The 27,443-nt window shown below is 36.9% G+C and overlaps 1 protein-coding gene across 6 annotated transcripts in view; it reads right to left on the bottom strand.

The window, feature by feature from the left end:
* Window positions 1-430: 430 nt before the first annotated feature.
* LOC120310235 (rab GTPase-activating protein 1-like) overlaps window positions 431-27,443 on the bottom strand; it is a 102,601-nt gene continuing 75,588 nt past the window's right edge. For 4 of the 6 annotated variants that reach the window (XM_039348439.1, XM_039348450.1, XM_039348443.1 and 1 more), the window contains 6 exons: window positions 11,787-11,897; window positions 11,044-11,148; window positions 9,771-9,854; window positions 8,819-8,890; window positions 3,669-3,863; window positions 431-1,767 (listed from right to left, as the gene is read on the bottom strand). In XM_039348439.1, coding sequence (XP_039204373.1) covers window positions 1,612-1,767; window positions 3,669-3,863; window positions 8,819-8,890; window positions 9,771-9,854; window positions 11,044-11,148; window positions 11,787-11,897 — 723 coding nt within the window. In that variant the 3' untranslated portion in view covers window positions 431-1,611. Of the gene's footprint in view, window positions 1,768-3,668; window positions 3,864-8,818; window positions 8,891-9,770; window positions 9,855-11,043; window positions 11,149-11,786; window positions 11,898-14,055; window positions 15,708-24,824; window positions 27,203-27,443 lie in introns of those variants that run through there. The other 2 variants (XM_039348469.1, XM_039348479.1) reach the window with 2 other exon arrangements.

Raw genomic sequence — 27,443 nt, 5'->3', positions numbered from 1 at the left:
CTGCAATTCAAGCATTTGAACTGGGCCTCATGAACTATGTAAAAGGGCTCCAAAATTCCTCAGAACCCAGAGACATTTTCTTTTCAGATCACCACAACCAATAATTTTAATTAATTGATACTTATTTCTAAACCTTAAAGCGGTTGGATTATAACATCATGGATATTTCAGGTTCATGTAAAAATCAAAACAGATTGTGTTGCCATGAATGTTTTCTGTGGCACCCAATTTTGCATTAGACAGCCACAAAAGCCCAATCAGATTCTAGCTTAGCAGTGAGCCTCTCAGATCACTTGAAACAGAAAGTCAGCAACAGTTAACTGGCCTTAGCTATTCCTTTACCAGACCTCAGTTATCATGGGGAAGGCAAACTTTATGATACTCCTTAGAGTTCATATTTGCAAATTATGTCTAGCAAAGAAGCACAGAATCAGCGTAATTAAACTTTATTTTACAGAATTGACTAAAAGTCTATTGCATTAATTTGGAGTAAAATGAATAGAACCTTGGAACGTTATTCATAGCATGAAAACCAAATACATAATAGTCATTTGGTGGTGATGTTGATCTGCAAGATATTATGCACATTATATATAATTTTAAAAAACCCATCAATGTAAGCAGTTTATCCATGAAATAAGCAATTTTATAAACATTTTATGTTCAATTCAAAAATGTAACAAATGCTTTTTTGCACTTTAGAAAGATACAAAACAAGTATGATTTCCAGAGAGATACAGGAATCATTTCAAAAATTGCTCTATCAATCATAAATTAGCTTTTCTTTATGCATTTTGGACATGAATACTTTGTCTCCTGTACAAACCCTATTAATATTAATGGAAACAGTGCAAGAGCACCAAGGGTGCCATCCCCCATTAAAATTTACCTATTTTGTTCATTTTAAAGATCACTGCTCATAAAAAAAATGTTAGATTATGCCCATAATCTGCAGATTGGCAAAGGGTACAGTATTGGGGTGGGGAGAGCAATGGCAATATGTAAGTAAATTATAGAAATCTTCAAGGCAACATATGGAAAGAAAAATGTTTTTACTGCATATTCTTATTTAATAACTTATTTTTTCTTTTTTTAGAATTTCTGTTTTCCCACTTATATTGTTAATGTAGCCTGAGACTCAAACCTTAAAATAACAGCTGCATTTTTTGCCAGGAGGAGTGAGAGCTGTAAACCTTCTGAAGTTGTTCTGAGATACCAGCAAACCGTGACATTCTGACAAATTATTCTACCTTGCTCTCTTTTATTCTTTTGAAAGATTTAAAAAATATAAATAATTTTAGCAATGTATGGAACAAGTAGTTCTAAATTATCCATGTTTCAACATCTAGGCCTACAAATGACAGGTAAAATATGAAAGAATTGAGATGGGGCTTCATCAAGGCAGCTGAGAAGAGTATTCCACATGAAACAGAACCTTTATAGAACTTCCCTCTAAAAAGGGCCACATTAAAACAAATGAAAGACACAGAAGGAACTGGTTTCCCAGTTGGATCCCCTGTGTTCCCCTTTGAACAAGTTCTCTGAAAGAACCACCAAGGGGCTTCAGCTGATTTAGTCCATTGTGCTCTTTTGCATGGGGTGCAGCTGGAACTATGTGCTGCCTTCTTTAGGTGACGACGAGAGTTGAGGCTGCTGTAGAGGCTGTGTGCCTGTTGCTGTTTTGATAGAGTTCAAAGTTTTGCTGAACCAAGAGTTTTTGGCAGTTTGAATTTCACTCATAAGTGCTCCTCTCTGGTGTTCCAGTTCCTAAGGAAAGAGATGGATTTAGTGCTGATAAAAGAATGGTTTAATATAGCAGAGTAATCTGAGCTGGCATGAAGAACAAATGTAAATAAAAAATGGTGGGCCCCTCCTGATGCAAGAGATTGCAAGTCCCATTATCCTCCGTTGGCCACTAGGGATGATGAGAGTTCCAAATTTAAAGTGAATTTCAGCATATGCTATCTCTCACCTCAACTTATCTGACTATTGAGATGATAAGATAAAAGGAAAAATCCTTATAGTTTACTTTGACCAAATAAGTAATAGTCAGGTGTGTCATTGTAATCTCTTCAGCCTGTTTCTCTTCACTGACATCCTGTCATAAAACACGGGGAGGGGGTAGAATGGGGATGTAGGGAGGAGGAATGGCAGGAACCAGAGGTGCCAATCCAGAAGAGACCAGTAGAACCAAGGACATGAGAATGTGAGAATGGGAATGCGAAAGCCTACCAAAAGAGGTGCCAAACCTGAAGCTTTTACCAAAACACCTAATTTGAATACTGTTGGACACTTATAAAAATGGTCAAGTGGGTAGAGCCTGGGAGAAGGGGAAAAGGCAGGCTTTGCTTGGGAATAGTCAGATCCAGCTTTTCTTACATTGTAACCACTTGTACCTTTTGCTACAAATGGAATTGAGGGTCTTTCTTAAGTGTCCAAGCTGGGACAAGCCTGACAGATATATTATACCTAGGTCTAAGGCAAAAACATATCCTGAACAGATATTATTTAGTTGCAAAGATTAGAGGCCATTTCTGCTAGAATATCAACTCTCTTCTGCTGTTTCAGAACCAGGCAAAGCTAGTTCTCCTAGGGGACCAATTGATAGCCCAAACTTGTTAAAGCAGTTGTTGCTCCTGGAAATCAACTTTTCACTCCTCAAATTTTCCACCAAATTTAGGTGAGAACAATTGGCCACCCTTGCCTCTAATGCTGATATAAAAACTATGCAGTATTACAAAAAATGGCCGTAGGATTTGGGTTTGGCCCGTATTTGTCTCATGCTATTCTATAGGAGAGTAGGCCTCCATTTTTCTAAATCTTGCTATGACATCATTTGAAACCAAACTAGCACTGGAACAATCCTTGCAAGATTAGACTGTTTCTAGACAAAACTTCTAAACTTGACTGGGTGGACTTTACAAACCCTAATAATTAACATAATTATCTTGACACATGGGATGCTTCCAAATAAGGTTTTTATTGCATACTTGTTTTGTCTTAATCATGGAATGTTATGGAGAAATCAACATATGTTTTTTCAGCTTAATCTATGCCCTGCTTAGAAAGATTTTGATCATGAATAAATCTCTGAAATATAAACAAACAAATAATAAAAACAAAACATGTAATTAAATAATTAAAAAGATAAAAGTAAGAATATATGAAAAGCAGCATTTGCATCTTCTTGCACCAAAGGTGGTACTTGTTAGAAAAACAAAGAATCTGTTTCTAGTCTCCCCAAAGTCATATGCATATCCTAATAAATCTATTAGGAGCTGTGGTGGCACAGTTGTTAGAATGCAATATTGCAGGCTAATTCAGTTCACTTCCAGTTCGATCCTGATGGGCTCAGGGTTGACTCAGCCTTCCATCCTTCCAAGGTTGGTAAAATGAGGACCCAGATTGTTGGGAGCAATCGCCTAGAGAGGGCTGTAAAGCACTGTGAAGTGATATATAAGTCTAATTGTTATTGCTATTGGCTACCTTATCCCATGAGGCCTACAAATAATACCTTTTTGTTAATGAAGGCTTTGATAAGTACAGCCTTTAACTTTCAAAGACCATCATGCAGGACTAAAAACAAAATCCATTCTTTGCACGTTGAGCGATGCAATGACAATCAGTACATTTAACAATGCAACAAAATGTTTCCAAAATAACATTACCTGTATTTTGCATTTGGCTTCTACAAGTTGTAGCTTAGTCTGTGCCAAGTCCAGTTCCATCTCTCGCAGTTGTTTCTTAAGAGCATCTTTCTCATCATCTGAGTCTTCTCCTGACCTTTCTTTAGCAGCAGGCACTTTTAGTGTTCCTTCTTTACTGAAAATTTCACTACAATGTTTGCAAGTCATCACCTTTCCCTGAAATAGCCAATTATAGGACCAATTAATAACCATGATGCAAAAAGAAAATCAGAAAAGTCCAGCCATATTCATTATATCAGTCTGATATTCTGGTGACTAGTCACTGAGCAAATAAAATCAGATGATCCATGTTCATCTCAGCCAAGAATATTATCTAATATGACATTAACAAGAGTAAATCTATTACAGTCTATGAGTATCACTGGGTATGAAACATATCTTACTAAATATCATACTACATACCTTACTATATTTTTAATACTATACCATGCTGCATAATGCTTCTTTCTGGGATTACTATAAAATTGTATAATATTAAGTTTATATGTATGTCTGTCTGTCTGTCTGTCTGTCTGTCTGTCTGTCTTTGGTTATTCAGGTTTTCTCCCGCGTCAAATTGGAAGTGTCTTGGCGACGTTTCGACGAAGTCTCATTCGTCATCTTCAGGCTGGTGTTTTCGGCTTCATGCTCCTAGAAGCACGAAGCCAAAAACACCAGCCTGAAGATGACGAATGAGACTTCGTTGAAACGTCGCCAAGACACTTCCAATTTGATGCGGGAGAAAACCCGAATAACCAAAGACCTACATACAAACACCCGCGAAAACCTCAGAAAACATATATATACATACATACATACATACATGTATATTCTTAAGAATATTAAAAATAAAAATTTATTTAACATAAATGTAATATAAGGAATGGAGAACTAGTGATTTAGGAAACTTTTTTCTCTTTCCATTACTATAAGATTATCTGGAGTTTTTATTTTGGGAATGTTCCCAATCTACATTTTTAAAAGGAAGAATATATAACACACTAGTGTATTGGTATGTGAAAGCAGAAAGTTGTGGTTCTCACTGTGTCAAGAAGCAACACCCAAATAAGGAGACGCATCTGCAAACCAGGCCAGACTAAATAATCTAGTAGATTTTGTTCATGTTCCTCTTGACAGGAGAACAGCATACTTACTGAAACTGTAGCAGTATTGTCACTTTGTATTTTCTAAAGAGTATGCCTATGTGTTAGTGGGAAAATGACTGAACAATGAAACATCCTATATACTGTGCCTCAGTAAATGGAAAAAGGCAGTTAGAAGAGAGCAATAAATTGTAGCCCAACTGAGCAAGAACAGGAGATATGAGAAAATGTTCACAACACAGTTAGCACCTGATTCATTGCTAGCTCTTCGGCACTGATCTTGGGATCACGATTATTTTTCAAGAGCTGCTTCTGTTGACTTGCGTAGCCTATGGGCTGTTTGGACTGCAGATCATTCATTCAGTTAGGGCCCTCACTGAAACAGGATGGAGACCTGTTCCCATTTCTTTGTTTGTAATATGTCTTGGTTTAATTTTTGTTAGAACTTGCTAACAAAAAATCAAATTTGTATTGTACTGTTTGCCAATTTGATGGACATCCCTTAGTAAGACTCTAGTTCAGTGGTGGCGAACCTATGGCATGCATGCCGCAGGCGGCACACAGAGTCATCCCTGTGGGCACGCACGCCATTACCCTGGAGGGAGGCGGGGCCAGACTGCTCCCTTCCGCCTCTCCATGTGCACCTGCGTTCTCGGCTCTCTTTCTCTCTGCATTGAGAGCCCGGGCTGGATAGTGGAAAAAGTCTCTGTTGCCTGGATCGGCCGTGGGGAGGCGCAAAATCCCCCACCCGCCGTGCGGATCGCCCTGCCGCCACCGTTTCCCTCCATCCACCGTGCAGATTGCACTGCCACCGTTCTCCCCCCCCCCCGGTCGCATTTTCCAGGCCTCCGTCGCCTGCATTGAGCCGTTCCACGGCCATGGATGCAAGTTCCAGAGATTTCGAAAACACTTCTTCTGTCTACATTGGCCGTGGGGGGGGGAGCAAAATCACTCTGCAGCCCTAGATCTGGGCGGCAGAAGCAGCAGAGAGAAAGAAAGACTGAGCCAGCAGAGAAGCAAAAGTGTCGGGAAAGGAAAGCATTGCAGAGTAAGCAAACTACAAAAAGGGAATCTCTCTATCTCTCTCTCTCTCACACACACACACACACCACCCCCTTATTAATCATTTCTTCCCCCACCCCCTTTAATATCATGTTTGGAGTTTGGGAAGGCATGCGTCCTACGCTCGTCTTCCCAAACTCCAAATTTGCATGTCCTACTTTCCTAGCTTGCCTTCTCAAACTCCAAATTCGCTTGTCCTACCCTCGCCTTCCCAAACTCCAAACTCGCGTGCGCGTCCTATTTTCCTCATCCTACTCCAGTTTGGAGTTTGGAAAGCCAAGCGAGGAAAGTAGGACACGTGAGTTTGAAGTTTGAGAAGGCAAGCAGAGCCTTAACATAAAAGGCTGGTTCTGCTTTCAAAAAAAGAGAAAGGAGGGAAGATTATTGGGCTTCTTGCATCATTCCCACTTGAAGCCATCCTTTGCAACAAGGAAAAATCCCACACACAGAAACGAATTCACTGAATGACTAAGAGGGGGAAAACGTAACATTGCTATTAAATCCCAACATGACTCCCATGGAAGATGCACAATGGAGAGGGGGCAGCAGGGGTCTGTTGTTGTGCGGAGTAGGATTAGAGAGGGAGGGAGCCAGCCTCCCTCTTCTTCCTCCCAAACTCATTCGCGATAAGCACACCCACCAGCTGCCAAATGAACCTTGGTCTTCCTCTGCAGAGACATATTCAGCACCTTGTCGAAGCCATGGGGGTTTGTCTTGCTGCAACTCTGCTCTCTGCTCAGTGCCTGCTAAGGGCTGGTTTCCACACTTGTTTTTTTGCATTTTGGGAATATAATTACTATTCCCACAGAGTAACTCTCAAGAGGAGGACAGATCTATGGCTGCTGTGGAGAAGTGGTGGGATATAAGATACCAAAAGCAAGTATGCAATAAATTGTACAATCGTTTGATTGGCATTATGCAGTGGTGCCTTGAAGATGTCTAAGATGGCTAACCTCTTTGGAAGACTGTTTAAATCTAGACTCTATAATTAAGACATGACTTGTTTTAGTACCAATAGTCTTCAAAAAGAATCTGTTTGTGGGCCCATGGACTGTTGCTTGTGCAATTTCTTATTGCCTTCTATTTTCAAGAAGTGATAAAGGAGCAGGAACTAATTGTGTTCTATTCAAGCAGATCCAACCTGTTCATACAAAATTAAGAGTAGCACTTCCTGAGCCCAGTTTTTGGCTGCATCCTTAGAAATATATTAATCTTTTCTGCTGGAAGATCAGTACTACCACATAGTGATGGGACATGGGCAGCCCAAGAACCAAATAGGAACAATAAATTCAAGAGTAGGTGCTTGCCAAGATTCCCAAGACCAGCAAAGGGATCAGTGTCCCATTACCTTGCACACAGTTTAAAAAACCAGATGCCACTTAAGCTAGCCTTATATGTACAAGTTTATGCATATTGTTATTTATTGCAGAACAGGAAAGAATGTTTGTGCCTGTACTAAAGGACCAATGGAGATGGATTTTTCTTTAATTTAAAATTAATATCCATCTCCATTGGTCCTACGGTACAGGCCAAATTAAATTCAATACAAATGAATTATCAATAAATAAAGCAAAGTAGCTTCTTATAATGAACCTACATTCTAATTTCCTATTCATTCAATTAATCCAACTTTCATATTTGCATCACTACACTTGGAGATGGAAAAGATGAATTTCCATACAAATGAGCACTTGGAAACCCCCCCCCTCATCTTTTGCAAAGTGGAGTCTTCTAGGCAACCTGCTGCTTATTTTGGATTAGTTTCCCTATGTGTCTAGAAAATAAGTACAGGTCCTTAAATCCAGTATTTATTTAATGAATTAATTTTATTTATATTTAAATCTGGCCTATACTATTTTTATAAATAGCTCAAGGCAACGAACATATCCAACATACCTTTCTCCTCCTATTTTCCTCACAACACACCTGGGAGGTGGATTGGGCTGAGAGAGAATGACTGGCCCAAAATCACCCAGCTATTTAATCCTCTATCACAGAGCCTGCATAGCGTGAGCGTGGGCATGCACAGCGTGAGCGAGGAAAGTAGCACACACGTATTTGAACTTTGGAGAAAGGGGGAGAAAGAGAGAGAGAGGAAGGAGGGGAAAGAGGGAGGGAGAGAGGAAGGAAGGAGATGGGAATGAAAAGGAGGGGAGGGAGGGAGGGAGAAAAGAAGGAAGGAGGGAGGGAGGGAGGCAGGGAGATTGGAATGAGAGGGAGGGAGAGCTAAGTCCTGCCTTAGCACTTGGCCACCAGCAGCCCTGTGGCCCTTTTGCCATCCCCTGGTGGTCTCCCATCCTATTGCTGAGGATGCTTTGGTTACAAAGCCAGGTCTCCTCACATGGAGAGGGAGTGGGTCTCCCTCTGACCCATGCAACTTGCCCTTCTGCACTCACCATGCAGCTGGGCATCCCCTCAGGGAAGTGCGGCTAGGGTAGGCAGGACTGTGGGGTCCTGGTGCCGTGGGAGCTCAAGGGCCAGGCTGGGTGCTTGACCTCCACTGCCCAGGGCTCCAGGCAGTCCGTGCCACTGTCCATGGGCCCCCTGCATTGCCTGAGGCTCAGTGAGACTCCTCCAATGGACCATACCTGGGTGCTTGCTCCAGTCCCACCCCCCCTCCGCCAAAGACTCTCAGATCTGGCCCAGTCCTGCCCAGGCCAGCACAAGGGCCCCTGGCTCAAGTGACAGTGAGCTGGCCACACCCACTCAGTAGGCCACACCCATCCAGTGGGCCACGCCCATCTGGCACCTGACGATAAATAAGTGGGGTTTGGGTTGCAGTTTGGGCGCTCGGTCTCTAGTTGTTCAATAAACCGGTGTATTATTGATATGTTCAGTAATGTTTTGGAAAACATTATGATTGAGAATAATATAAGATTATTGTGATTCTACTGTTGGAACCAGTTATTTTCATTCATTTTTTAATTTAAAGTGAGGCGTTATAAGCTGAGAGAAATCAATTCTCACCTTTACAACTTCAAGTTCTTCTTTACTGGCTACTTGTTGTCTTTCTAGTCTGCTACTCAACTGGGAACAAATCTAAAAGAAGGTGGAATATTTTAAATAGGACATCCTTTTCAAAGAAATTTCAAAAATTAAGCATCCTTTAATACAATAGCAACATTTTTAAAATGAATCAGTTCCTTACAATGTATCAACTCTGTCAAGGGTCATTCACACCCAATTGAATGATATTTCCAGGATTATTAAAACTAAGATACCACAACTATTGGTATGAGGGTCATGATAAGCAATCTATAGTATGCCTATTGCAAATTTTGAACATGGAGAAAACATGTTTGTCAACTAGACTTTGCTGGTTGGTGGCTAAAAAGTAAATTTTTAACTTCTAACAGGTTGAGATTGGAACAGGAAGTTAATTAGTGCCTATATGTTAGTATTTTCAGTTAAAAATACTGAAACACAAACAGTAACAAAAAACTGCATTAGGGATTATACAGAAATAAAACCCTAAATATATTATCATGGTAAAAACAAAAATAGCAGAAATGAAATAAAAAACATTTGCTACAGTTTGAAATCAAAACAAAGCTATGGCTGGACAAGACCAAATCATAGATGCTAAAATTCAAATTACTTGAAAATCCAGGAAAAAAACATTTCAGGCTTATACTTTTTAACATGTTCTTTGAGAGGTCAATGGACACAAGTGCTAATCTTCATTCTATTTTTAAATTCCAAATAAAATTGAACGGTTGATTTCATGTCAGGTACTGCATCTCTTAAAGATCCAAAGGTTCTGTGTACCTCTGATGCTGTTACAAGCACCTGGGCCATACCGTTTCAAAGTTCTACCTAGAAATTAATGTACTTAACAGAATCTTTCCTCTCCAAGTTATATAAACTTAAAAGGGAACTGAAAACTTAACACTTGTCCCCCAAAATTCAACATAATTACTTGTTTGTATTCTGCAATGATTGCACTTGTCTTCTTTATTTCAGATTCCGCCTTCTCCAACTGCTTTCTGAAGATCTCCTTCAGCTGCATAAAGAAAAAAATCAATTAACACTAACCTTAGTCAAACAACTAAACAATCTAGATAACTAGAAGATATCTAACTATTTTGAAACATACTTTGTATCTAAAAAAAGCTAGTGTTCTATACTATCATTTCATATCTTTGGAACATTGCTGAGCATCATTGAATTGCAGTAGGATAGAAATGTAGACATAAATAAACTGAAAATGCTGAGCTATAACTTATTTTAGGAGATTAAATTATCCATTTAATTTCTAGAATAACAAAATATTGCTATCTTAATTAAAAGTCATTTCATCACATAAAAGTGTGCCTTATTGTGAAATTCCTGAACCGGAAAATAAGAGATAAGATAACCTTTATTGTCATTTTTTACTGTGAGCACACTGGCACACATTAAAAATCAAATTCTGTTGCCCACTTTCAAGAAGTTATTGACTTGCACCAGGATCTCTCATAAATTTTTAACCCTGCATTCAAACTAATTCCAGTGTGTTGAATATATAGAGTAATGAATTGGCTATTAATTAGCTGTAGCTATTTTTTTAAAAATCCTTTGAGATATGATTTATGTTGATATATATAAATAGTGTTAACTCTGATTTTTCATTCAAGAGGTGCAGGAATTCAAGGATAGGTAACAAAAGGAACAAGTAGGAGATGACCAAGCTGAGCCCAAGGGCGAAGTCAAATGCATCATCAGTTTAGAATCTACACCCACATAAGAGATCTAAGTCCAGCACCCCTTGAAGTCTGTTTTATCTGGTGCCTATCTGCCTTAAACATTAATAGTTCAGATTCTTGGGTATAGATAGTATGAAATAAACTTGTAATAATTTTGAACTCTATCCTGGCTCCTGATTCTTGCACCTGACAGAACACATTAGCTTAAGCATCTTAATGCTCTTGCTAGTTATGCTAACCATACTGATTAATAAAGACACCATAGTCATGCTAATTTGTTTCCTAATATGAGTTTCAAATCTGTCCAAGAACTTTAGGAACTATTTTTATTAGTGATATTCAAAGAGCAAATACCTCAAGGAAAGGTTGTTCTATGTAACTGAAACAACAAGATTAATGTACACTAAATGTTTAAGAGAATCAAAATCTCTTTACATTAAGAGAATGGTATTTTCTCTGTTCCCTTCTCTTTGGTATGACCCCATGAATCAGTGGAACTCCTTTTACCTGTGCTGTTTCTTTTTCCTGTTTTCGCTTCTCCTCTTCAGTTTCCACTAGTTTTTGTTTGGTCAGGAGCAGTTCCTTATTCAAAACATCTGCTTTATCTTCAGCCTGAGAATTTCAGAGTGACATGGACTGAGCAATGAGATCCCCTGAATAAGCATGGGCAATGCAGGCATGGGTCCATAAATAACATATGGATATAGGTGCAACTGGGGTCTATCCCTCCCCCAAATTCTGGAACTCGAGTTGTAAAAAATTCTCTGTGATACATATATCTATATTGAAAGATCCAAAACCAACATTTCCAATCCAATTATTTTTATTATTCTGCCAGTAGTTAATATATGGAGCAATTATTTATACTTGTAGTATCCAAACGTAACACTAACTCTGCTTTTTAAAATAATTTTATTAAGATTTAAAGTTTTCAATTCTGTAAAACGTTTCAGTTTTAATATTATATGTAATAATATTGGCTACTATTATTACTGAATAGTAAATGATTATACACTTTAACAAAGAAACCATTATATTAAAAAAATCCATATAGTGGAGGGAAAAAAAGGAAAAATAATCCTATATTCAATCCCTTAGATCAGGGGTCCCCAACCTATGTGCCGTGGCCCACTACTGGGCCACGGCCTCTTGGCTGGCCGGTGTTTTCTATTTTGGTTTATTTATTTCTTTGTTTTAACTATTGGACTCTGATTTCCACAGAAATTTAGCTTTAGAGCAAGGCTTCTTACCTGGTCCAAGTCATTCCGTAGAGCAATTTTACTTGTTACAAGTTCATGAGCAAGGTCATCATTCTCTTGCTCAAGTCGCATGCTGGCTTCCTGAAGCCTGCGATTCTCTCTCTGCAGAAAAAGAAGAACCAACAAACAGAAAGTTAACAGAACAGATAAGAGAAAAGAGAAGGTGTATCCATTTATACTGTAGAAAAGAGGTTTACAAGTTGCTAATTAATTGCATCCATCAAAAGCTAAGCAATTAATGATATAATGATACACTGTTCATCACTCAACCAGATTAAGCTCAGGTACTCAATGTCATGTTTGTATTTAATATGTATTCTGTATGTAAATGTCATATTTCATAATTATTCCCATAGATCATGTAAAATACTTATTTTATCTTGAATATAAAAAGCATTCTCTCCCTGACATATTATGCCTTGCCTTAAGAAATATCCACAAATAAGGAATATTGTTGGCAGTTTACTCTGCTCCCAATTTTAGTTTTTTTTTACCTTTAAATATATTTTTATATGTAATTTTATTGTATTATTTTTTATTTTTGTACCTTACCTTCCTTATGCTGATTTTAACAGTAATAAAGATTTGATTTGATACTGAAGTTGAATTAATAATATTCAAAGCATGCTTAATGTCTTTTTCTGTCTCTGCAGCAGGACTTATGACGTAAGATTTTGAAGCTGTTAGCTTAACTCAATCTTGTCTTCAAAATGCTACTTTCATTACTTCTACCATCTTGATTTTTTAAAATTCATAGAAGCAGGAATCAAATTATATACATGCAATCTCTTAAAAAGGAACAAATGTAAAAACAAAACAGGCTTGCTTGAGAGATAGACAACAAGAGTTACATGTCTACCTATTCAAAGTAAAAAGCAAAGTTTTAAAATGAAGAATTTATACAAAAGGTACATAGGCAGAGTATTGTGACAAAATATATGTATGTGCATGGTTACGCATAAAATAGGAACATATTTTGTTTAGCAGTCAGAACAAAACAGCCCTAGTGAAGTGTTCCATGTTCTAAGGATGGAACAGACTTTGAATGTACTACATTTTCTCCATTTAGAATAAAAAAATCAAGTAAGGGATGCCCTTCATGCCCATAGTAGTACTGAAAGCCTGTTCAAATGTGGTATGAAAACTTTCCCCTACTCTTTAAGTTTTCTGTTGCAAATAGAAAGAACACAAAAGTATTTTGGTCTGTGGTCACACATGGTGGTACTGGGACTGTTCCAGTCCAGAAGGCTGCTGCAATTAATGCCTGACTGTTGCCTGAGGTTGGTTCCTGGGAGAAGGGGGCACTATAAAGCACAAAGTTATCCCCTCCCTCCTTTTTCCACAGCAAAAAATTCACATACAGAGAGAGAGAGAGAGAGAGAGAGAGAGAGAGAGAGAGAGAGAGAGAGAGAGAGAGAGAGAGAGCGCGCGCACTTATTGTGGCCACTTCTAGGTTCTGAAAAATAGTCAGCAAAAAATGCACATAAATAAGAAATATTAAAAATGCTATAATAGAAAAATACTACTAAAAATACTACTTTTCAAAATCAGAAATTAATGTGGATGACAAGTTTACAGAGTATATGTAACAAGGTCCAGTAAATCAGCCCAACAGAAAATCCTTAATTTTTAATGTCCTTTGAAAGCTCAACATGAATACAACATGAGTTTCAACATGAGTTTTTAGAGTGCATGCGTTAATACATACATCATATTTGAACTAGCGAAATGCAACCAACAATGCATTTTTAAAATACATCCTGAAGCTACATATCAACAAAATAAATGTCAAAGTTTAACCAAATGAACAGTGAAGATATTGTGAAAATCTTTAAGTTGGTTTGCTAAACTTTGCTGTGCAAGTATAGTGCACGTGCACTCTGCATTTCCTCATGTCTTGTTGATTTTTAACCTCGATGATTTTTATCATTTCTTTTTAAAAGGCATCATGAAATTTAACATCTAGAGAACAAATACCATGTACAGAATATAAAACCTATGCAAAAAAGTTACAAACCCATTCCAATATGCTACAATGTTAGTAGTTCCATGTATAACTGATACAACTGTTACAACTTTAGCAACACTTACATATGAAACACAGTGGTTCATGCACATAATACAGGATTGGATTTACCTGCCTTATTTTATCTCCACTGAACTGCTTCTTTATGCGGGGACATTGGCATTCTGTTGATGGCATTCATGAACTCTAATTTCCCTACAGCGAAGAATATTTAAGAAACAACAATTTACTTACCCACTTGACAGACAATGACATAAAGTTGCAAGTGATCCTCTTCTCCTTTTCTCTGGCCTGGAACCTGTTCTGCTGCGATCCAGAGAACTGCCTCCATGTGCCTGTGCTTTGAATGGTATGGGGCCTCTTCAGAGTCACTGCACCTTGACTGATTGGGACCTAGCAACATCCTTATGGGCTGTGCACGAAGGAGGGGGTAAGAGTAGGTGGGAGAGCTTTGAGAGAAAGCTGGCAGAATACCATTTTAACTTAGGTGGGGCAATAGGTAGGCCCCAGCACCAATTTACTCAGGTGATCCTTGACTGAATCTCTTTGTAATGTATATCACTCAGGGGAAAGAAGCCAGGGCTCACTCTAATATGAAATTAATAAAGGCTTTAGAGAAGCAGACCAGCTGCTATCGAACGGACAGCACTCCCAGTGGACAGATGGCTGCCTGTGATTTGAAGGGTGAAGTAAGAGATTATCTCTCAATTGCTCTCCAGTGGCTTCATGATAAAAAGAATGCCTTAAGAAAGAGGGTGGTACTTCCCAGTCAATATCTGCATGTGAACAACGGGATATCACGGCATTACTTGCCCTGGATCTCTCATTCAGGATGCAGGAACATGCTACTGATCAACTTTTATCAGGTACGGCAGTCCAAAACGGGCAATTTTTTTATTTTCTTCAAGCTCACATAGTTTGGCTTCTGTTCTTTTGGCAATGCAGCAAAGATGTTATCCCAAGATGAGGCTGGTATGCTTAGGCATGCCAAGAAAATTTCCAGGCTGGAAACAGTCCTGTTTCCTGCTACCACTTTTATGGGTGTTATAAGCCTGCCTTCTCTTGGATACAGCCTTTTCTCCCTTACTGTTTCTGAGCCTCATTTGCAACAAGGAACGTTGTCTACAGGAGAGAGATTTGTTCCTGATCAACTTTCCTTCACCTTTGGGTCACTTCCTGGAATTTAAGTTTTTCTTTAAAAATGAACTGAAAGCAAAAACTGACTCATGTTGTATAGCATAAGCATAAAGACAGCTTCAGTTATTTCTCTACTGCTGGGGATCAAAGGGTCATGCATTCAAGTGCTCAAAGGTTCATCAGCCACATCTGCAATATATATAATTTCAATCTGATGCCTCTGAACTACCTTACTGTTTGCTCACAAATGACTGTTTTACTTACTGCAGGTTCCCTATTGCTGCTACTAGTAGCTGGATAGTTTTTTATCAAAGGTGGTGTAATAAATCCTTGCAGTGTGCAAGTGTAGGATTTAATCACCTCTTAGGCACCTTTCAACTCTATGATTTTATGACAGTAGAAGATGCCTAAGAAGGTGCTTAAGAATTCATGATATTGGGGCTTCTGGTGGCGCTGCGTTGCCAATGGCAGCTACTTTGTAGCCGTCCGTCTGAGACAACGTTAAAACCGCCGAGGACAGCAGACATCAGCTGTTCCGCGGTTTGAAACTTCTTTCTCGGGAAAATGAAAGAGGTGAGGTTTTTTTTATCCTGAATAGTGGTTGAGCCTCTGAAACACCAAAGTGGTTTTTTTGGGGGGTGAAGGATGAGCTCCCACGGAGTTCAGGGTATCTCCACTTCTCAGATGCCTTTGTCCCTTGTTGTTTTTGGGACAAAGCAAGACGCCGCTCCCACATCAGCAATTAAAGTTAACTGGTGAGTTGATTTTGAAGCGGACAGAGCTGATCAGTGGATTGTATTTTTATGTTTTATTTGGACTTTAACTCTAAAGAATTACATATATTTTTTTCTATAGTGAGGGAAAGTAAAATGGCGATGAGAGGCTTCTCCCTTTTTTTTTAAGCGCACGGAAGGAGAGTGAAAGGAGTTTTGTTACTTTATTACTTTTTTATTCTTTTTTTTGTTATAATAGTTTCAGAATCTTCTGGGACTTTGGGTGTTTGTAAGAGGAGGAATATTTCTTCTTCTTACAGATAGAAAAGGGTTTTTTTTCTTTTTGTTTCCTTTTTTGGTCTTTTGGATTTTTTATTTTTTTTTTAAGAAGGAGGAAAAATTTTTAAAATGGCTTCGAAGCGTCAAGCAACCTCTGCTGTGCCTAAGGTGGCTTCCTCTCCGGCAATATTACCAGCACAACAACCTAAACCTAGATCACCACCACCCTCTCTGTCTGTAGCACCACTCACAGTAAAAGACCTTCAAGATGTTATGGGAAATGTTGTATGTCAAATTAGAGGAGAAATGAAGGAGCTTTTAGAAAAGAGAAATAAAATCTTGAGGGAGGACATAGTATTGGCTTTGAAAGGACTTGCTTCTGTTGTTGAAAAGCTGGACTCTCGCATTGAGGATGTTGCAGACAAAGTGGATTCATTGGAGGATAGGGTTGAAAATGTGGAAAAAACGGTGGAAACTTCACAGGATGAAATTGTTATGTCTCAGTACAGAGAGATGGAGTTTGCATTAAGAATCAGGGGGTTGAGGGAAAATATGCAAGAAAATCTGAGAGAGGTGGTGGCAAATGATATTGCTGTGATTCTGGAGAGGGATCCAGAGGAGATATTCAGAGAAATTGAAAAAATATTTAGAGTCAATTCCTGGATCGCAAAGCAGAGAAATTTTCCAAGAGATGTGGTGATTTATTTTGGAAAAAGATCTTTACGCAATGAAATTATACAAGCATTTTACAATAAGAGATTCCAGATTGCTGCTCAAGACGTTATAATTTTAAAGGAGATTCCATCTAAAATTTTAAGAAGAAGAAAGAATTTTGCTTTTTTAATCAGATGAACTTAAAAAGCGACAGATGCCATTTAGATGGGATATTCCAATTGGAATTGTGGTGAGTCACGCAGGGACACGTTATAGACTTAATACTGTCTCTAAGGCAAGAGAGTTTTATATTTCGGTCCTGGGAGCGCGCTCATCACCATCTATAATGTTTAAAACTTTGGAAGTGAAGGAGGGAGAGCAGTTGGCTGAAGATGCTGTATCAATGAAAGCTGGAAAATTACAGGCTGAGTTGTTACAGCAGTCTGAGATGAAAGAACAGAGAATGACCCGAGCAGCGCATAGACATAAAGAAAAGGAGCAACAGAAATTAAAGAAGCTACACAAGAATTTGCTTCTGAGCCTGTGGGAGGAGCAAGACCTAAGAGATCTTCGTTGGTTCAATCTTCGATGGTAGATCTTCAAGCAGTCTTCTCCAGGCTAATAGATGGAGGAGATGGCAAAGCTCCTGACCTGGAATGTTAATGGCCTTAATTCTCCACAGAAAAGGAAGAAAATATTTCATTATTTGAAGCAATATAATAATGACATTGTTTGTCTGCAGGAAAGCCATATTATTTCAAAGGATCAAAAATATTTGATTAATGCTCGATTGGGTTCTCATTTTGTATCTTCTGCTCCTGGGAAAAAGGGGGTGTTGTTATTTATGTAAAGAAAAATTTATCAGCTGTATTAATAGATTCTGATTCTCAAGGGAGATATGTTATGATTGAAGTGGGAATGTATGGCAAGAAATTGCTTATAGTGGGTTTGTATGCTCCTAATCAACAACAAGAACAGTTTTATAGATTTTTACATCAAAAATTGATTTCATTGGATTATAGATCTGTTATTCTGATGGGGGATTGGAATGGAGTTTTGGACACACATAGAGATAAGAAAGGATTTTCTACTTCTTTCAAGCAAGCTAACCTACCTAAGGCTTTTTTGATTTGAAAGAGGACTTGGAATTGAGAGATATCTGGCGGGAACGTAATACGGATGAGAGAGACTTCACTTTTTTTTCTGACAGACATCAATCGTTTTCAAGAATTGACTTTTTTTTTATTACAACGGATTTATATTTTAGGGTAAAAAATGTAAAGATTTTTCCAAGGACATTGACAGATCATAGTCCTGTATGGATGGAATTGGTTGCTGAGAGAGGAGAGAAGATCTTGGAGGTTGAATGAAAATTTATTTAGACAAGAGGCGAATGTTCAGAAACTTAGAGACTATTTAAAGGAATATTTTATTTTAAAAAATGCATAAGGGAACCTCAATGGCAATGGTTTGGGATGCTAGTAAGGCTTATATGCGTGGGGTTCTGATTCAAATGAACAAGGCTTACAGGCAAAAACAGATGCAAAAGCGTAAGGAATTGGAAGATGAGATTAAAATAAAAGAAAAAGCATTAATTTTAAATCTTTTGGATAAGAATGTAAAGGCTTCTATAAATTTGCTTAAAACACAGTTTAATATGTTAATGGCTGATCAGGCTGCAACTAATTTACTTTATATTAAACATAATACATTTTGTAATGCAAATAAGCCAGGTAGGTGGTTGGCTTATCAATTAAGGAAGAAACAGAAGTCGAGAATTATAGATAAAATAAATTATAATGGTAAAGTGGTTTTTCAGAAAGAATTGATTAAAAAATCTTTTTTAGATTTTTATACAAAATTATATATGGGTAAGAAGGTACAGAGTTCAGATATAGATAGATATTTACAAGATGCTCATTTTCCTAAGTTATCAAATGATCAAAGAGATGAGATCAATGGATTGATTACTTCACAGGAAATTATTATGGCAATTAAACAACTAAAAGCTGGTAAAGCACCTGGCACCGATGGATTGACATCAATTTACTATAAGACTTTAAGTGAGGAGATGATAGAGCTCTTAAAGGAACTTTTTAATAATATATTATTGGGTTTAGAGACTCCCCCATCTTGGGAAAGGGCTTTTATATCTCTGATTCCAAAAGAGGATCAAGATCTTACTTTACCTAAAAATTACAGACCTATATCTCTTTTGAATGTAGATTATAAATTTTTTTCAAAAATTTTAGCTAATAGACTTATGATAGTATTGAATCAAGTGATACATGCTGATCAAACAAGTTTTATAATTGGGAGACATATGAAGAATAATGTTAGACAAATCATTAATTTAATAGAATATTTGGATAAAAATAATCAGATTTCTGCAGGATTGATTTTTTTTAGATGCTGAGAAAGCCTTTGATCAGTTAAATTGGCAATTTATGTTAAGGTTGGTTGAAGAGATGAATTTTGGAGATAAAATTTTGCAAGCTCTTCGAGGTATTTATCAAAAACAATCGGCACAACTTATAATTAATGGAGGTTTATCTTTTTCAAATTGGAAAGGGTACAAGGCAGGGTTGTCCATTGTCTCCTTTGTTGTTTGTGTTAACGTTGGAAATTTTGTTGATTAAAATTCATGAATCATCTAAAATAAAGGGAATAATGATTGATAAGAATGATTATAAATTAAGAGCTTTTGCAGATGATTTGGTTGTTACTTTATCTCAACCAACTTATTCTGTATTGGAGTTGTTACAGTTGATAAATCAATTTGGACAAGTTTCTGATTTTAAAGTTAATAATAATAAAACTAAAATACTATCTAAAAATATGACTAATTTGGACAAGGAGACTTTGGTTAAATTGACGGGCTTTGAAATTGTAAAAAAGGTCAAATGTTTGGGGGTTTATATAACTGCTTCTAATGTAAAATTGTATAAAAATAATTATGAAATGTTATGGTTTAAAATACAGAAGGATTTGAATGATTGGAAAAAATTGCAATTATCTTTGTTAGGGAGAATTGCTGCAGTTAAAATGAATGTTCTGCCAAAATTTCTTTTTTTGTTTCAAATGATACCTATTTTAAAGAAAGAGGCAAATTTAGAAGAATGGCAGAAGGGTATCAATAAATTTATTTGGGCGGGGAAAAAACCAAGAGTAAAGCTTAAAATTATACAACATGTTCGAGAGAGAGGTGGACTCAAGGTGCCGAATTTGAAATTGTATTATGATGCGGTGGTTTTAACATTGATTAGTGATTGGATCAACTTAACGAATTTAAATATACTTTTTTTGGAGGGATGGGATCTATTATTTGGATGGCATGCATATTTAATTTATAATAAAAAGGAAGATAGGGTTTTTAAGTCCCATATTTTAAGAATTACTTTATTGCGTGTCTGGAAGAAATATTATAGATCAGATACTAGAATACCGTTGTGGGGCATTCCAGGGCACGCAATAGAGGGGATAAGGAAAGGAGTGAAAATGGATAGTATTTCTTATAAACAACTGCTTAATTGGGATGGGAAAAATTGGCAGTTAAAATCTATGGAGGAATTAGCGCAAGAAAACATTATTTATTCTTGGTTCCAGTATAGGCAATTATTGGAAAGGTGGAGAATAGATCAAAAAGTGGGTTTTATTAGGGAAGATGTGAATTTGATGAAACAAATTAAAGATCAAAGTCGAACCCATATAAAAAGAGTTTACAGTGTTTTAGTGGAGTTGGACTCAGAAACAGAATTAGTTAAAGATTGTATGGTTAAATGGGCTCAAAATTTTGATGAGCCGATTTTATTAGATACATGGGAGATAATTTGGGTGAGGAATGTTAAATTTACTCAAGCTCAAAATTTACGAGAAAATTTCTACAAAATGTTTTATAGGTGGCACCTTGATCCACAAAAGATGTCTCGTATGTATCCAAATGTGCAGCCCAAATGCTGGAGATGTGGTTGTTTGGATGCAACGTATTATCATATTTGGTGGTCATGTAGAAATATAAAGGCTTTCTGGATCAAGATTTGGTGGAACATTCAGAAGATTTTTAATAGAAGGATAAAATTTACACCACAATTGTTTTTGTTAGGTATTATTGCTGATTGTGATGGCAAAGAGATTATTTTGATGTTGAATTTAATCACAGCAGCAAGGTTGCTGATTGGGCAATATTGGAAGAAGGATTCTTTGCCTACTATAGAAGAATGGTTTTTTAAAGTTTCTTATTTATCAGAAATGGCAAAAATTTCGGCTTATCTGAAAGACCATTCACAAGAGAGATACATTTCGGTGTGGAAAAGATGGGTAGATTTTGTACAGAATAAATATGGAATTAAAAAATATTATTTAGCTTTTGAATAACTTATGTTTAAGGGTAATGGTTAGAATTTTTGTTTTTATGTATTGGAGTTAAAATATTTAAAAATTTCTTTTTTAGGATGTATGTATAATTGTTTGATGTTCATTTAATTTGTATGGTTTTTTTTGTTTCTTTAACCCTGTATTCAGCTCTGGGAAGGAGGGGGGAGGGTAATGGGGGGTAGGAGGGGGGGAGTATTTTATTGTAAAACTTTAAAAATTTTCGAAAGAAAAAAAAAAGAATTCGTGATATTGAAAAAACATTGGTGTCTCATCTGTTGCAAGACCTTCACCAAATGGCTCCTCCTCTACTTTGCTGATCCTCTACTGAATACTCTGCATCACCTCAATCACTGCATCACCTCTATCACTTCATTCACAGGATAGGGTAACTCTTCATTCCCTTGTCCCTCAAACTCAGCTTCTCAGTTTCTAAGGGAGGGTAGAGATAACTCACTATGACTACTGGTACACACTATGATGACAATTGATGCCACTATTTCTGCTGCAAGAAGTATTACCAACTGGCCTTTTATCTAATTGTAACTTCCAAGTCATCTTTTTTTTAAAGTTAGGATTTCATGGAAGGGGGAGGATTATATGGCCACCATCTAACTATAAGAATTATTCCACCCCCCACCTCAACAAACAGGGGTAGAGTAAGTAAAAGAGGTATGTCTTCAGGAGAAGTTTAAAAACTTCAGGTATGTTTTCAGGAGAAGTTTAAAAACAGAGAAGGATGATCTCTCTCTTCTATCCAGCACTCACTACTAGTAAAGCAAGCAATAGTAGCCATATTGCTACTGCTTGTAGTTGGCCAGCCAGTGGAAGGGCAGTTGATCTCATCCTCCTTCCCTATTGGCACAGCAGAGTCCCCCCTTGGCTCTTTAGCCCTCAGATTTCTTATACAAAATTCTGCTCTGCTCTGCCTTAGCATTCCATCCCCAGAATACCTCACCCAGTCTAAGCCAACCAGTGCAGATACACAACTGGCTAGACATGGAAAAATATTCTACACCAATAATCACAAAACCCAACATCAAATTGCTGAGCAGGGAATAACACTGAGCATGTCAAGATGTCGCTCAAAATGAGCAAGTCTTGTTCTGAGTACAGAATGTTTTGTGCAAAGCTCGAAACAAAACTCTTGCAACATATGTGTTTGAATTCAAGTTTGAAATATTTGAAAAGGCAGCTTCAAGCACAGAAAGTTTTGCACACCCTAATGCTTGGGTGAAGAGCTATTGGATTAAGTAAAAAAGTTTTATAGATATATACTTATTAAACATTATTTTAATCTGGAAAAATAATATTCTGATGTTTAGCAATATATCACTGCTCAATTACAAAATAAATATAATGGAAGTGCATATATTAAAGTATGAAAGTATTACCTAAGTCTGTGGTGGCGAACCTATGGCACGCATGCCACAGGTGGCATGCAGAGCCCTCTCTGTGTGCACGCACTCCATTGCCCCAGTCCTAGGCCTTCAGCTGGGTTTTATAAAACGTTTTCACTTTAGGCCTCCGCTACCATGTGCAAAAAAAAAAAAAAAAGGTTCAATCAATCAATTTCAACTTCTCGCGGAGAAAAAAAGATCTCGCAAAGTTGGAATTGACTGATTGAATTTTTTAGTCCCACCCAGTCTGCCATTACCACCGCAGCCACGCCCACCCAATTGGCCACACCCACCCAATGGGCCATGTCCACCTGGCACCCAACGATACATAAGTGGGTTTTGGGTTGCAGTTTGGGCACTCGGTCTCTAAAAGGTTCGCCATCACTGACCTAAGTGATAAGGGATTTTCCATATTCAATTAAAGTACTGTTAATGTTTTTTTGTTTTTATTTTTCAAATACACATTAAAAAAGTATATAACTTTAAAAAACAAAATATGACAGATAATGAACAAATCTCAAATAATATATCTAAAATATCATATGGCTAATATATTCTAGTACACAATTGAAAACTTAAAATACTATAAGACATTTTATACAGTTTCTAGTCAGAACATAATTCTATTGAACTTAAAAATATTTTGTTAATATAATTAAAATCAATAAGAGGGAAAAAAAGAAAACTATAAATAATAAAGAATACATTTGTAAAATATGATAAATAATATGGAAACTACGTCAAATTAAAATATTCCATTTCTAGAAATTGTTTCCAAATAAGATTGAGTTCTGCATCAGATTTACTTCTTTAATATGAAGTAATTCCAGATATTAAAGCAAATCCCATTATTTGGTTAAGCATTTTTTGATAGTCGAGAATAAAATCTTTGTCAGTAAAAAGCAGATAGACTCAGCAAAACCAGGACCATGAAATACTTATCTGAAAACTCAAAAAATCAAAGACAAGAGCAGTCAGTGTTTAAGGTGGACACAGATAATCCTAAGGTGGACACAGATAATAATTACAACTACTTCTGTAGTCAAATTACAAAGGGCAGTAAAGCCATTCCAAGAATGTTCAAAAGTGTGTTAAGTCTTTATTGAAACTAAACCTCTTCACATACAGATAGTCCTCGACTTATGACCACAGTTAAGCCCCAAATTTACATTGCTAAGTAAGATAGTCATTGAGTTTTGCCCCATTTCATGATCTTTCTCGCCACAATTGTTAAGTGAATCACTGCAGTTGTTATGTTAGTAACATGGTTGTTAAGTGAATCTGGCTTCCCCATTGACTCTGCTTGTCAGAAAGTTGCAAAATGACCCTGGGTCATAAATACAAGCCAGTTGCCAAGCGTCCAAATTTTGATCATGGGACCATGGGGATGCTGTAATGGTCATTAAATGTGAAAAACAGTCACAAGTCACTTTTTTCAGTGCTGTAACTTTGAACGGTCACTAAACAAATGGTTGTAAGTCGAGGGCTACCTATATGCACAGATTCTGTATTTCAATCACAAGACATGAAAGTTTTCAATTCCTTCAAAAAAACAACAAAATAATGGAGAAGCTGGCAATTCTCTTGCCTTCTGTTTTTATAAATTTGTAAATCTTCTATTATTTAATTCTCTGTTTCTGGAGACTATATGACAGAAATATGAATAATTCACTGAAGCCTGCAAGCTTTGAAGGCATCCAGTCAGAACAAGAGTTGAGTTTATATTCTCTATTAAGTGCTTGCCAAAAGGCTTCAGTGTTTGCAAAGCAGATAGCACAATGTGAGCATGAGATTTCTGGCTCTGCATTTACAGACAAGTGGACAAGCAAGCTGTGCTGTAGGAACTGCAGTGTCCTCCTCCTTGTAATAAAAGTATGCCAAATGTGTCCAATATATTTAGCGAATGATTTTTAAAAAGCCAATGCATCCAATCTTTTCTTAGCTTTCTTCTGGAGATGAAAAAGAAGGGTCTTGTTATACCAGACTTAATCCATCTTCTCAACGAGAAAGAACTCTTGCAATAATAGATTATTTTTTTAAAAAAAAACCCAGTAATTAAAAATCACTTTAGTCCTGAAAAGCACCAACATTCTCAGAGGGAAAGGCAGTTAAAGCATCTCAAGGAATAAGCAGATTGATTCTGTTGCCTCTGGGAAAGGTATAATTTTAAAACAACCTACCTGTTAATATTTCTACACAGATAAAGTTTATGCACCACATATGTCGGCCAAACTTAAGATAAATATGTAAACAGAAGCACTTTTTCCACTTCTATATTATCTGTATTCTAACAATAAGGATTGTAACATCCAAATACAAATCTCAGGGCTCTGCAACATCAACTGAAAAGGTGAGAGAGAATTCTCAACTATCAGTTAACAAGGAGGATACTGCACTTCCAAAGACACCCCCCCCCCAAATCAACAACATATAGTCAAATAAAACTTACCTCTAGCACTATCACAAAGCAACTACTGTTTTCAATCATGGATAAAAAAAGTTGAGAAACAAAAAGAGAAGCAATCCAATGAAATTTAAAGGCAAATCAATAATAATTAGGAAGTGAACAAAGCACCAAGTTGAGAATTCTGCATGGAGGTCCAGGGCTTCATTTTTGAGAGATAGCTTATTTCCTACTATGGTCTATTAAAGCAAATGGAAGAAAGCTCAGAGTACTCAAAATAAAGAATAAACAATTACAGCAACTGGTCCACTTGACGCAAGTAGATTTCACTATTGCTTGTAAGCTGGGTGTGTCTTATCTTTCACCAAAATACATACAATGTACTTTTTCAGTTAAAAAAATACCATCTGAAATGTAGAAGAGAGTTTTTGATATTGGTTAGCTTGGGATTTTAAAAGTTCCAAGCCCAAATGAAAAAATTAAATGTATAATAAATTATTACGAATTACTTTAGCCTTTATGGGCTAAAAGACTTCATATTTTCCACTGGGTTTTCTGCTGCTATAGGTAATTTAAAAATACATACTGGGAGAGAGTCTGGCCAAAGTCACCCAGCTGGCTTTCATGCCGAGGGTGGGACTAGAGCTCATGGTGTCTCCTGGTCTCTAGGCCACTACACCAAACTGCCACTCTCTGATTTTTTTTAATGGATCAAATCAGCCTGCCTCCTACATCTGCTGTCTTTATGCACAGACTTTCATATTTTGGTTATATGTAATATTCAAAGTCTATGAGCTCTTAAGTTTTAAAACTCTTAAAGCCAACAGACTTTGAAGGCAGCATCAAAGATCTTGCTGTCTGTCTAACTAAAAGGTTTAGAAATCTAGAGAAATTTAGCAGTATTACAAAACTGCCTTTTCTACTCACTGTTGAAATAATTGCTTAACAAATTGCAGTCCTTCTGAATAATGAAGTTTCTATTAATATGAAGAAAGAACCAAGTTTGGAAAATATTTGTGGGGAAAAAAGCTTTGAAATGTGATTTCGCTATTCAGGGCATATGCTTTTTACTCAAACTCATACTATGTAATAAGTTATTTAAATAATATCTAAGTAGCCAAGTTAGCCAAATCCAGATTAACATAAGCAATGATATTTCAAGGCAACCTCTCCTCTATCATATATTTGCACTTTTCAAACTAAACAATAAAAATGTGGTAAAAGAACACATTCATTACTGAAAGCTGAATTAAAAAAAATGCACATACCTATATACATTAATGAATAAATAATATGAAATCTCATTTGAGCTAAATTCAAAACATAATAACTGCACTGACATATCCAGTATTCACTCCATACAGGCTGTCCAAAACAGGGTCACAATTATCTTCAATGTGTCTGATAAAATGGACCACAATCCAAAAAAAATGTATACCATATTCATTAGACTACTATGCTAACAGATTAACAGTTACTCCTCCAGCAGCTATCATTATGACAGAGAACGAAAACCAGAGCTAAGTAAAGTGAACAGCAAACAAGCAATATATTTAAACTCAGTGAAATATCTACACATCCATCCACACCAAACACTGCCTCTCTTATGAATGGGATACCCACATTTCAGGCATTATCACAAAAGTTGAACGCTGATAATCCAGGGGATTATTTTTCCAATGATAGTGGAATACAGACATTTCAGAGGAAGACACAACTGACAAAGGAACATGGCATTCAACAAATAATGCATCCAGTTCAGTAAATCTAAAACGATCAGCTCTCCACAATTTCTGACTAGAGATTTCCCATCAACTATGGCAGACCCTCCAAACTACCACCTGTTATTACTTAGGATCAGCAACATGTATTTAACTATTTTTATCTTCTCTTAATGTCTCACGATGTAGAAAATTAAAAAGAAAAAGCTTGTGTTCACATTTTTTCCCAAGTATCTGGCTCCAATATTCTTTGGGATAGTGAAAGAATTCAACAAGGCAGTATGCAACTAGGGACTCTTTCATTTAGTGGTGCATAAAGAGAGAAGGGTAACGCTCAGCTGTAAAAAGGCTGTGTTTGTTTGAATATATTATCACTCAGGAAACAGGGGGAATTTATTTTAGTATTATCAATGAATAAGCATGGGTACATGCAGCACACCGAGTCCTTCCATATTTTTGCAAAATTAACAAAAGGATTCACAGTATCATAAATGTATCCAAAGTTCTTTGAATGAAGCAGTCTTCAGCATTGAGAAACATCTCTTTTGATCATCCTTTAATCCTTAAATAACAATGAGGATATGTTTTTCTTCCGTTTCCAAATTCCTCCTGCTTGGTTATCCAAACTTTCTTTTCAATAGCAGACAACAGGTTTCACTTGATTATACTGAATCCTAATAACATCAAGGAAAGAGTTGTGAACAAAATTCTTTCTTTCTACTTTTAGAAATAACTGGGACAATCTGGATCCACTTACTTAATGGATGTCAGTGGATGAGACTGATTCTGAAAAGAACCAATGAGTAGAGCCACTCAATCTCAATTCCGTTCCAGTGTTGGCAAGACTGAAACTATGCAAGGAAGACTCATTGTTTAGAGCTGCCATTATCGGAACTCTATGACTCGTTCCTGAATAAAATCTATACACTCTCAAGCTACAAAA

This window comes from Crotalus tigris, unplaced genomic scaffold, assembly GCF_016545835.1.
Source record: "Crotalus tigris isolate CLP2741 ecotype Arizona unplaced genomic scaffold, ASM1654583v1 scf7180000017560.2302168, whole genome shotgun sequence".
Taxonomy (NCBI): domain Eukaryota; kingdom Metazoa; phylum Chordata; class Lepidosauria; order Squamata; family Viperidae; genus Crotalus; species Crotalus tigris.
Note: the sequence above shows the minus strand (reverse complement) of the source record. Positions and strands in the feature narration are given on the sequence as shown.